We start from the raw sequence: 12468 nt of genomic DNA, 5'->3' as shown, positions 1-12468 counted from the left end.
AGCTAAGCAGCTGAGGAAGTGAACTTCCATAAGGTTAATGGCAGTGTAGAACCATGAATTAGTCAAGGGAAAGTGATGAAAAGTAGCAAAAGTTGAAACTGCCGGCAAAATCACAGCCCCTATTTGCTGAAGAGCAAGAAAATTTTCAAACACAGCTGTCAAATATCTAATTTTTCAGCACTGTTCCTTAGAATTCTACATACTACATGTAGCACATCATGTAGGAAATTGTGATTCCCTTCCATGCTGCTCTGCAAAATGGGTACACGAATGAAAATAGATGAAAGCACAATTATGGAGACTTTTGTTTCACAATCTTGACAGAAATCAATAATCATATAATGGGAAAATTGTTTTTTAACCTTGATTCCAGGATCTCCTAAACTGTAGAATATCTAAATTATCTTCTTTTGAAATAGGAGTTCCTTATCTATTCCACATGATGCAGTGGAATAAGCATACATAGGCCTCTAAACAAACAACAGACAAGGCTGAGCATTCTGCTTACCTCACTGACCAAATCTCCTACATTTTTGGCATGTTGTATATTAAGACTTCCTCCTGTGATACACCCAACTCCTTTCATCCACATCAAGTCTGACCTATATTGAAGCTGTTGAGGGAAAAGGACATTTATTAGCATGGGGGACACAGGTACAATGTTTGCATGTGAACATGTGCACACTTGCCAGTTTCAAAAAATATTTTGAAGACATTTTAAAAAGTCATAGTGCAAATCAAGGAGTGTCCACGTGAAATAAGAATGTCAAATTCTGAAAAAAAGTTTATAAACATCCATATTGCTTGTAATACATAAGCAGAGTACGTATCAACTTACATCACTCTGGAGTCCATAGGCCTTCTTGGCCCATTTTGTTTTCATATCTTCTGGAACCACTGTGTATTCATGGAGTCTCTTCCTGTAATCCAAGTCACTAGCAAGTGCCTGGGCCTTTTTAGCATGCCTCAGGTTTACCATATCCATAGGCAGATGGAAATGGGTCTTACTCTCCTCAAAATCTTTTTTGTAGGCAATCTAGAAACAGAAGGAATGAAAATAAGTTTTCTGTATCACTGCATTGAAAACCCAAACCTATCTTAAATGCCCAGTCTTGTTTGCTTTCAGATTAGGGGGAAAAAAAGTTAAAATCAGGTCCTATGAGGAATCCATAAAACAGCTGGCAGAATTAATTTTGCAGTCTCTAGAGACACACTCTCTATTACAGTACATCTTACTTTACGCTATATTTTTATCAGCTTGAAAGTTCTGTGTAGAAGTGGTTATACTGAGGTTTTAATAGGATGATGTTATTTTCCTGCTCTGAAATTAGGACATCATCAACGCAAAACTCCCGAGGGGAACAAAAATATTGTGCAATCATTGTAGATTAACAGACTGAGGAATAAAAACAGTTTCTGTCAAAGGCTTCCATTTCTTATAGTTAAACATCAGTAGCAGTGGTAGGTCAGGTATTGGTTGATGAAAGATTCATAATTAAGAAAAACACCTTTTGAGTAAGGGAAATAAATAATTTACCTCACTACTCATCTTGGCCACCTGCAGAGAGTGCAAAAGTCTTGAATCTTTGGTTCCAATTGCTTTTCCTTTTGTCTTTTCATATTCTTCTTTATACTTAATCTGTGAAAAAAAAAATAGTTTAAGTCAAAGAACATTTTTCACTTACCCCAGAGATCAGCAATATGTTTTTCACTGACAATTTGGGTGGTCAAAATTTAGAAGAGTTTAGTCTGATTTGCATCTTGTCACTTCACATTTCTCAGACTTTCTCAGAAATTCCCAAAAGCACAAGATTGGTATTACTTATGTTGTCTTTAACCTTATTCTTTAAGGCTTACTCCTCTGAGATATATATGCTTACAGACTAAGTCTTCTGAATAGCTAAATTATCTGGTTCTTCAACCAAATTGTAAAATAAATCAATCAATCAATCAATCATATAAAAATCAAGCAAGAAATCCAAGACTTGATTTTCTTAATGAGGTGGGAGAGCAGCTGAGTGAGAAAAAAAACTCTTGTATTCTATCCCATTCTTAAGAGATTTCTGAATCATCTTCATTGCTGAACACTTTCCAACTACAGGCAAAGTTTCTTCTTTTTCTACCTCTCCAGAGGTTAAGAATTGTGAGATAAGTCGTTTAAAAACAGTTAGTTTGGATATATGTATTTTTACTATGCATGTGTTTGTGTTAAAGAAACTGACTAAAGAAACATGCAGTCCCTTTGCAGTGGGCAATAACAGCAATTTTGAAGCTAAAAATAATTCAAAACACTGAATTTTACTATGGGAGGATTGAGCCATTGTCTTTCTGCAAACCTTGCTTCCATCCACACACGTATTAAAAAAAAATAATAATTTCAGAGTGATTTTTCATAGCAGTCTGAGAAAGTTTCCAGCTGTTCATCTGCCTTTAAGAAAGATGAATGCATGACAGACGAATGCAGGGCTTAAACATCCAGATGAAGTGAGCTAAGCTTTATTTCCCTGTGCTACAGCAACTTATGTAAAGAATAATTCCTAGGTAATTAAATGTAACCTACATCACTGGCAAGATCCCTTGAAGCTTTTGCAGCAAGTAAAGGCAGAGAATCAAGTTTCATTTCAAAGCCCTGGCCCTTACTCTTCTCCCAGCCTTCTTTGTACTTAACCTGAGAAAGGAAAGACAGCAACATGTTACTAACACACAAACACACAAGATCTTCAAACAAGCATGAGAATGATTAAGAGCAAAACACAAGTATAAATACTCTCTGCCCACAAACTAGAACATTATTAAATCACCGTTTGTTATCATTTTCTGTTAATTAATTGGCTAGGATTGAATCAAGAGCTTTATTCTCGCAGTTTAGAGTCATTTTAAATCCCATAACTTGCACCAGGTTTGCATGTATAGCTCTTTTTTTCTTGGCATGGAGGAGGGAAAGGTTTCCAAAAGTGTCTGTGGTTTTGTCTAAATATGCAAATACTGTAGATTAATAGCAGCTGATCTCTAGGGAAGAACAGCTGGTGCTGTTCACACTACAGGTTTCAGACATCACACTACACGTTTCAGGATTTTTCTTCCCCCATCATACTGCCAAACTAGAGCTAGTGATGTGAAAATCATGTTCAACTTCTGAAAATTAATGGAACCTAAAGCACTAGTTGTTTAAAATCTTTTTCAAGGTTCCACTTTAAATTCCATTAGATCAGGACCAAGTATGCTTGCATGCATACACCTACATCCATGAACCCCCGATTTCTGGATGTAGCTGTTTGTTTGGTTGTTGGTTTTTTTTTTTGTTTGTTTGTTTTTCACATTTTAGATCATATCTAATGCTGAGCATCCATCCCAACACATTATAGACACAAAGAGTGTTTCTCCACAGCAAAAATGCAACTCAAATATAACTTAGGCGTAGAATAAAATATACGAATATGGCATGAAAAACTTGCAGCAATGCCAACTCAAAACACAAAAAGTTATTAAGCTGGCTCAAAGTCACAGCAGTAATATATTTGGAAGTTTTTGTTGTTGTTGTTTTATTTTTTTTCTTTCTGTTTTTGTATTTGGTCATCTATTGGGCTTTTTCCCCCACAAAATTATCTACAATGCAGGTCTGATAATTACTTAACAATTTAAATAGAGGTTAAGACCTTCCTGTAAACTTTTTATTTTAACATCCAGGTAACTAAGTAAATCTCTATATATTGTAGTGAATTAAGAATGGTAGCAACAGTGGGCTTGACTGAAGTTCAATGAAGTCACCGTGACTCATTGCACGGACTTCATTTCCATTGTAAAAACTTCCTTTGAGTTATTAGAACTGAAATAAATATAGTTTTTTTTCATATGAATACCACCACAGAAGCAGCTAATTTTGTGAAGTGATCACTGATTTATTAAACAAATTCAAATCATTGGAAAAAAAAAAAGTCTGTCAGTTTCAATGTACTTGAAGTTGCATCCCTCTCTCTTCTGGTTCCTATATCTCATGCTGTTTAGTAAAGATAGACTGTAAATGCTAAATGTTTCCAGAAACAGTGTCATCATCTTTACATTCGTTTCTCCCTTTTAATGACATCATGAATACAAGTATTTCCACATCGTTTGACTTACCTCACTGTATAACTCAGCATTGGCTTTCGCCTTGACTAGCTGAGGTACATCCTGAGGTAGAGTGTAATTTGTTTTTGTCTTCTCATACTGGGCTCGGTAGTTCAACTGTCATAAATTGAAAAAATCAAAACCAAACTCAGTTATTTTCAACTTACTAAATGATATACCTGTTACTCTGACTGACTACTGTTGAATTTTAGGTTATTGGTGCCATAGGATAGCGAAAGTTATGGCTGACAAATATATTGGGGATGAAAAGCAAATTATGACTTTCATCTGGGTACTAGGAATTAGAATAGTTATTCTATAAATAGAATCATTATTGATTGTTTATAAGCAGCAAATATCTGATTTAAAAAATGCACATAAGATAAATCCCTAACAAAGCACACTAATACAATTGTTAAAAATGGAAGACAATACTGTATTTACTGGTATTGTTTGCTACATTTTTTGAAGTAATTTCATTCATTTTGTATTCTTGTTTTATTTGTAAATCTGCTGGTTGTCTGTCAAAAATAAAACACTTAAGTGCTACAAACACTGTGAAATAAAGTTATCTTATAATTCTAATAAAAAACTTGGCCAACGTTGACAGAACTTACATCACTGAGCTGCTGCGCATTTATTTTGGCTTGAGCAATTTGCGGAGTACTGGCAACAGAGCTGTACTTCAGCTTGTCTATGCTTTGCCTGTAGTTTACCTAAATTAAAATAAATAAATAAAATTAATAAAGGAAGAAGTGTTCAGACTGGAAAATGAGAGATTAAGTAGACAAAATTTTGTTAGCTAGTTTTCATAACTTAAACCATAATAAGTTGAGACGGGGACAAATGTCAGGATCTCTTGGATGAGATCTGTACTTCAGGATCTGAAAACTTCACAATTTTTATTCCACTTTGAAAATGAACTTAACTTATAAGCCCTTTCCCTCAAAACCACAAATTCATAAAAAAGGTGCAGTTTCAGCTGGTTTCTCAAAGCATTTCTATAAAACTGACATCTCTAACCCTCATTCAGACTATTTTTATCTTTATCAGACTATCCTAATTGACAGTTATAATTTTCCTTTATAAAGAGGTCTGTCCAGTGCAACTCTGTACAGAGCAAATGAACTCTCTTATGCATTGTATTTAATTATTAGATTAAAACTCAGTAATCACAGAAGTTCCATATGTGGTAAGAGTTTTGTAGATTGGAGCCCACAGAATTCCTAACACATTAACATGGTAGCAGCAATAATAGGCTATAAAAAGAAACATATTGAAGCCCCAAATTATGGAAGATAACACATCATGGAGAAGCTTTCTTTCAAACCTGTTGCTGCTTAAGGCTTTAGTGCTTCACGAAACCATTCTATAGAATCATGGAATCATAAAATCATTGAATGGTTTGGGTTGGAAGGGACCTTAAAGAACATCCAATTCCAGCCCCCTGCCATGTGCACCTCCCACCTGACCAGGCTGCTCAAAGCCCCATCAGCCTGGCCTTGTACATTTCCAGGGATGGGGTGTCCAAAACTTCTCTGGGCAAATTTGAAACAGTTCCAGGGCTTCTCTGCTTATTGACAACTAACATGCTTACTTTGAAGTCTTTAAGAATACAACTCTCTCACACACTAAGTAATCAAACTATGAACTCTAACTTTTTAAAACATTTTCAAAGAGAAAGCTGGAATTATTGCTCAAGAGGCAATTTCACATCTTATATTTGAAGTTTATCAAATACTTCCTCAAATATGTCTGGGCTCTTAATTCTATGTCTTCGTGCTATCATCCTTTTCTTGGAAGAAATATTGAGGCCCAGATACATCTCATATAATGTTGATGGCATCTGTAAGGCATCTTGCCCTTGGTTTCTTGTGTTTTCAATGGTTATTTATGCCTTAACCAGTCTGAAATGCCCTGTAGAGGTGTTGCTCTCTTCCTGACAATTTTCATGAGTAATGCCTGGTGACTGTGGTCTTAAGACACAGGTTAGGTTCCTAATGCTATATAAAATAAATCAAGACTTTACTGCTTGTGGGGTGAAAGTATGGTATCCTCTAAAGTCTGATCTCCTCCACTTATCTGCAGAGCCACAGAAGTACACAAATTTCTTGACATTGTTCCACCAGAATCTCAAACCCAAGCACAGTGTGTACCTCTCTCAGAGGCATAATGAAGGTTATGTGGCCAGTTAGTTCCCCTTCAGAGACAAACACCTGTCTTGGGGAAATTCACAAAAAGGGGAGAAGTCTAGTTAAGTCTCCCCGCCCTTTCAGTGTTTGATGCTGCTGTTGACGCTGTCCAGGATGGTGAGAAGTTAACAGACTAGGGATGGGGAGCACTAATTCGTTTTACCCTACTGTGCTCAACTGATTCCAATGGCAGGAGGTGGCAGCACTTTCTATTCCTCCAAGTCCTATTAACCCCTTGCACTTTTTGCTTTAACTTTTTTTTTTTTTTTTTAGCACTGGCTGTTTACTTCCATGATTAAATCATCATTTGACACATGCAATCCATCACAATCTCTCCTACAGAGAGATGATGAGCCATGCAAGGCATGGAAAAAGAAAAACATAAAATTATTTACATCTTTCAAAGGGACCAACTTCCTTGTTGTCTGATATGAAGGAGTGAGAGTAGCTGGGTAATTGTAGTCAACGCCGTCATGTTTGTAATCAGATTTATAGGCTATCTGAAACACAGGAAGAACAAAAAAAAAATCATTCTTTTTTTTTTTTTAGGCTGTCATTTGTTTGAATAATTATCAGTCAAGAGGAAAGGAGAAACAATAATATTAATATTAAATGCAGGAAACAAAGTAATTTCAATGTCGTGAGTGACAAAGAAAATGAAATTATTTGCATAGTTTAACCACTAATTGATTCTTTTTCAGCTCCTCAATTAATCCAGTGCCAACAGTGGGAGCATTAACTTAACTTCCACCTATGACACATCTCTTTTATCTTTCTACTTAGTTCTCAAGCTTCTTACAGATTTGTAAATAATGTACTTGAAGGAATAGTATGTAATGAAATAGCTTCTTGACTAACCCAGTAAATTAAATTGGAATCCAGAAATCTTCATTAAAGACTGCTTTTTTTTCCACCAAAGGTCTGACCCTGAGGGAGGGTAGCAAGCAACCTTCAGCATCCTACTGATGTCAAAGAAAGCTGAAGGAGCTCAGTATGTTGCCAGATCACTGAATTTGCTTATTTTAGCCTCTCCCACACAGTGAGGTACAAATCAGTGTAAAAGGGTTTCCAGAATTTCCTCTCTTCCCAACATATCTAGGCTTCAGATCCTCAGTACAATATGATCTAAAGTTTCCTGTCAGTGTAATTATGGAAAAAATACTAATAAAGTAACAACTCTACAAGTATGATTAAAAAAGACTTACGTTGCTTGCCAAGTTGCCAACTTTCATGGCATGTAACATTCGCTTGTCCATACCAATACCTATATAATGACCTTTCACTTGGTTCTGGTAGGTTTCTCTGTATTTAAGCTGTACACACACACACACACACACACACACACACACACACACACACACAAAAAAAAAAAAAAAAAAGCATAAATACTCAAAAATAAATTATTACAGCTGTAGTATACTAGTGTTGAACTACTACAAAAACCCACAAGTTCACAAACAACATCAGTACTTTAAAAAAATAAAGCTTATAACACTGTGAATTTCCTAATTTAAAAGATGTTATTCATATATTCTTCAGACCACCTTGATGACACATAAAGAGGATATTTTAACACTCCATTGCTGCATGTTATTTCATCAGAAATAGAATAAAGTTGCAAGGAAGCATGACTTGCACATTAACAAACGAATCATCTACCAAAAGTGGTCTGTTTGGGTGCAGCTTTCACCAAGTCCAAAGCTGGGAATTCAACAACATAAATTAACTACCTTACCATCTCATCTGTATGACATAAGATTTACTTCCCCAGGATTTCAGACAATAGGAGCAAGCAGTTTATAGCAAAGTTATATTTCAGTATAATGAGATACAAGCAGTATCACTATTGATATTGATTACTTTCACACATGAAACGTGTTCCTCTCTGACGTTAACTCTGGTAAAATAACTCCTGCCTACCTTTCCTGTCAAGAAATGGAAAACGAAAAACTCAACATGAGCCAGCAATGTGTGCTTGGAGCCTGGAAAATATCCTGGGCTGCATTAAAAGGACGCCTGGCCAGCAGACTGAGGGGGTGATTCTCCCCCTCTACTCTGCTCTTGTGAGCCTGGAGTGCTGCATTCACCTCTGGGGCTCCCAGTGCAAGCAGGACATGGATCTGTTAGATCAGGTCCAGGGGAGAGCCATGAAGATGATCAGAGGGAACACCTCCCCATTGAAGAGAGGCTGAGGAAGCTGGGGTTATTTAGCCTAAGAGACAAATCAGCTATAATCATTCCTAGAGCACACTTTTCTGAAACACGTACATAGATGACTTACAATTCTAGCAGCTACCAGGGTAAGCTTTAAACAGACCACAGGAGGCACTGAAAACTTACATCACTGGTGTATTTTGAGATCTTGCTCACGTTCTTGAATTGGGGAGTATCACAGTAGTTAATGCTGTAGCCACTGTTGTTTCCAAGACCCTTCTTATACTCCACCTTGGTGACAAAAACACACAACTTAACATGTTAACTTGCTCTATCAAGTTCCTCCACACCCTTTATTAGCCAGGCCCACTGTTCAGACATTTTGATACGTCTCTTATCAGATGACATACAATGAAAATTATTCTGAAGATGAATTTCATATAACTCAGCTCTCATTCTATAGGCAAACACTTTTATTCACTTGAACCTCAGCAAAGAGTATGAGACTGTACCATGTGGAAAAACATCAGCAAAAACAGGTATCAGATGGGATTTTAAGGTGGGTGTGAACCAAATGAAAGCAAAAAAAAGTGTTTGTTTTTCAATAGGAAGGACTGAACAGGAGGAAATTTATTAGAATAATTCTTCAGTGATTTTAAAGATAACTGGATTAATATTTTCATTAAGTTCCTTTGCTCCAAAGTAGGAATGTTCAGCAGCATATTAAAAGGACTTAAAAACGGGAGCAATAGAAATGGGACTAAATTCAGCAGTGCAGTGGTTAACATACATATGGAATAGCAACAGAAAAAAAAATCAACTATAAGAACTCATCACCTGGAAAGGCTGAGAATGAGAAAACTGTTCATATGTAGGCTGATCACAGGAAAATGGCAAGATGCCAAAGTAATTCAGCCATTAAAAAGCCCAAGGCAGGAGCAAGGAGAGATTTTTCAGCAGGCACTGGGAAGTGCGTGTGCTATGTACCATGTTCCAGCAAGACCTCATCAGGAACTTACGTACTCTTACAGTCATTCCTGTTTAAGGAACGTGCACTCAGCCTGTAACAGCTGCAGTGAAAGACTATGAGAGAAGAATTTGTTGTGCTTAGTCTGGGAAGAGGAAGGCAGAAAGAAAGTATCTGTCTGTAAACATCTCAGCAAGGTAATCATGCAGGGGGACGAACTTTTTGAACTAAAGGGCAATGTTGGCACAAAACACAACAGTAATAAAACGGACAGGAATAGAAAGGCAGGCTAGAAATTAAAAGAAGAGGATTATACAATACTGTGCCAAAACAGCAGAAGTCAGGAATCACTGGCCCAGGAGGCCCCTTCCAGTTCTACTTCCAGGGGTTTTTCATTATTGAAGGTTTTATTCTTTGACATCTCAAGAGTATAAGTTTTTAAACTGCCATGGGGAAGCTCTAGAAACTCACATTTATTAATAGCTTTATAGCTGATATGACAATATAAATAAATTAACAATTCAGGATCTACTGAGAGTTCCCTAGCAATCTTCCTTTGCCAAGTAGAAGAAGAATGTATTATGAGTAAGTCAGTCTTTTACATCATGGAAGAAAACAGAAATCTGCATTAACAGAAGGGTACAAATTTTGGCTCTGTTGGTATTATTTTTTAATTATCATTAGAACCTTCTTTGAAACACTGTAATATATACTGCCAAGTCATCCTTAAGCATTTATGTCTATAACCTCACAGCACATTAAGAGCACTGTCCAGAGTTTTCTTAGATTTCTATTCTCCACATGACCAGAATTAGAAGTCATCTCCTGGTATAATTCACCATCATGGGCAGGGCCAGATAATAGCACTTGGAGATCTGTTCTTGCACCTTATTCTGCAGCTACTGTGCTAAACACAGACCATTTTTGTTAAATAAGAGGCAATAAAACCAGCAGCTTTTTACACTTGTAGTCCTTATCCATCAGACACAAGTGTTTGTATGCTGTGAGCTATGTCTCACACCAGTTCATAGATCAATTCAACTCCTTACCTCACTGACAAGCTTGTTAGCACTTTGGGCTTGTTTAAGGACTAGGTTGTCTTCAGCTGTTAGAGAGTGGAAGTGTGCTGCACCTTTCATCTTGGAAAGATCTTTCTTGTATTTTATCTGAAAAAAGTAAGAAAAATTATAAAATAGATGTCTACATTTTCACCATTGCTATTTAGACAGACTTTATTAGCTGGGATAACACTTGTCTTATTTCTATTCTGATAATAAAATAGAATTTATGAAGTTACGAAAATTAACACAGCATATCTGGGTATCTTCATAGGGGATCTGGTCACAGAAGGTATCAGGGTTTTTATATTCTCTCAATCATAAACTCAAGTAACATTCATTCACTTTAGTTTACTGCTAGTGTCTGGTCCACCCCAGTGCAAGCTGAAAGACTCAACTGCCAGTTAACTCCTCAAAAAACAAATTGAGCCCATCAGCTCAGATAGACCCAGAGGGGACAGGTGTCCACACTACAAAGTTTGTCACTAACAGGAACTTTTCACATCAGCCACAGGGTAGTGACCTCATTTTTGTCACTGCTACAAATAGCCTCCTTAAGCAGGACTGAAGCTCTTTAATCAATGGGCTGCATGGCAAGAATCACACATCACCACCTTTTTTGCCAACTCTTCAGCTTACCACTACCCAAAACTAAAAATCACCAGCCTAGAAATCAGCTCAGTCTTATGAGGTGACAATGTCACACTCTACAGTTTCTTTCCCTCCGTATGACTTGCTTTGCGCTAGAGGCATGATACACATCAAAATATCAAAACCAGTTCAGCTCATTCATCCCCCATTTATTCACTACTGGGAATACCACAGTAGTCCAGAGGATGATTAAGGCAGTTGAAGGTTTCATTAATAATACAGGTGCAGATTTGCCAGGAGGGTTAACCTAACAGTAGGGATCCCCATTAGTTGCTACATCCACCTCCTCCCTCATGCAAGCTGGAGCTGTGTCCCCTTCTATTAATGGATATTATTAATCCCCTGAGCCACCCAGTTCCCAGCAATGCAGTGAAATGTCATTGTTGTTTACTTCTCAAGTGTAATTTTAGCATTTTCCTTCTAGGCACTGCTCTAACAAACTGATGTTTTTAATTGTTTATGAATTGTATTGATTCAGGTTTCACACTTACATCACTTGCCAATTCATTTGCTTTCTTGGCATTTTGATAAGCTGGAGTGATCATAGCAGGAAAGCTTCCTTTCCCTCTGCGTTCTTCATATTCATCCATATAATCCTGAAGAAAATTCAAGGTGTTTACTCATCATGCATGAGCAGGTGGGGTCATGAGTTATTTGACAAAACATGATAGTCCTTGTTAGCAGAAAAGTTCATTACTTTTTTTTTTCTTTTAAACAAAAAAGAGAATAAAATGACCAACTTTAAGAATAAAATCACCTTTTAAATCAACTGTGCCTGTAAAATTAACTGTGGTGCACTAAAAAAAAAAAAAGTAGCAATTACCTAAGGTTCAATATGACATTCAAGTGTACAATGACACACATTCTTCTAATTTTACCCTAACTCTTATAGAGATGATATCTGCTAGCCCCTGTCTTTGTAAATATATGCTTGCCTAAAAAACTAAAAGAATATCAAATGGCAAAAGAAGCCAGAAGATTTGCTTAACCTTTTCAAATTTAGGGTGGGGATCTGATAGATGTCTCTTGACCACATCATGGCCATTCCTCACATCATAACTGACCAAAACATAATGTATTTCTAATGTAGTAATATATTTTTATTATTAATAAAAATATATTTTGGGATTCATTAATGAAGCACAAACGCCTTGATATTAATAGTGGTAAACTCCTTAGGAAACAAGCTACTAACAAAATTCAAACTGTTTGAGTTAAAATATGTATATTCTGGACTGAATACTATTAAAACTATAAATAAGTTTGCCCATTTGAAAAGACTTTTGAAGATTTAATAACAAAATACTGGAACTTTTTTAGTATGGTAATACACAATAAC

At 36.4% G+C, this 12468-nt stretch overlaps 1 protein-coding gene across 1 annotated transcript in view; it reads right to left on the bottom strand.

Annotated features, from left to right (window-relative positions):
• NRAP (nebulin related anchoring protein) overlaps positions 1-12468 on the bottom strand; it is a 49015-nt gene that overhangs the window by 26043 nt on the left and 10504 nt on the right. Inside the window, exons 10-20 of the mRNA XM_082764561.1 lie at positions 11621-11725; positions 10470-10586; positions 8640-8744; positions 7505-7612; positions 6695-6799; positions 4725-4823; positions 4120-4224; positions 2561-2668; positions 1538-1639; positions 839-1036; positions 509-613 (exon numbers count right to left, since the gene is read on the bottom strand). Coding sequence (XP_082620687.1) covers positions 509-613; positions 839-1036; positions 1538-1639; positions 2561-2668; positions 4120-4224; positions 4725-4823; positions 6695-6799; positions 7505-7612; positions 8640-8744; positions 10470-10586; positions 11621-11725 — 1257 coding nt within the window. The remainder of the gene's footprint in view (positions 1-508; positions 614-838; positions 1037-1537; positions 1640-2560; positions 2669-4119; positions 4225-4724; positions 4824-6694; positions 6800-7504; positions 7613-8639; positions 8745-10469; positions 10587-11620; positions 11726-12468) is intronic.

Source organism: Aythya marila, assembly GCF_965140915.1.
Source record: "Aythya marila genome assembly, chromosome: 7".
NCBI classification, from domain to species: Eukaryota; Metazoa; Chordata; class Aves; order Anseriformes; family Anatidae; genus Aythya; species Aythya marila.
This window is presented reverse-complemented; position numbering and strand designations above follow the sequence as displayed.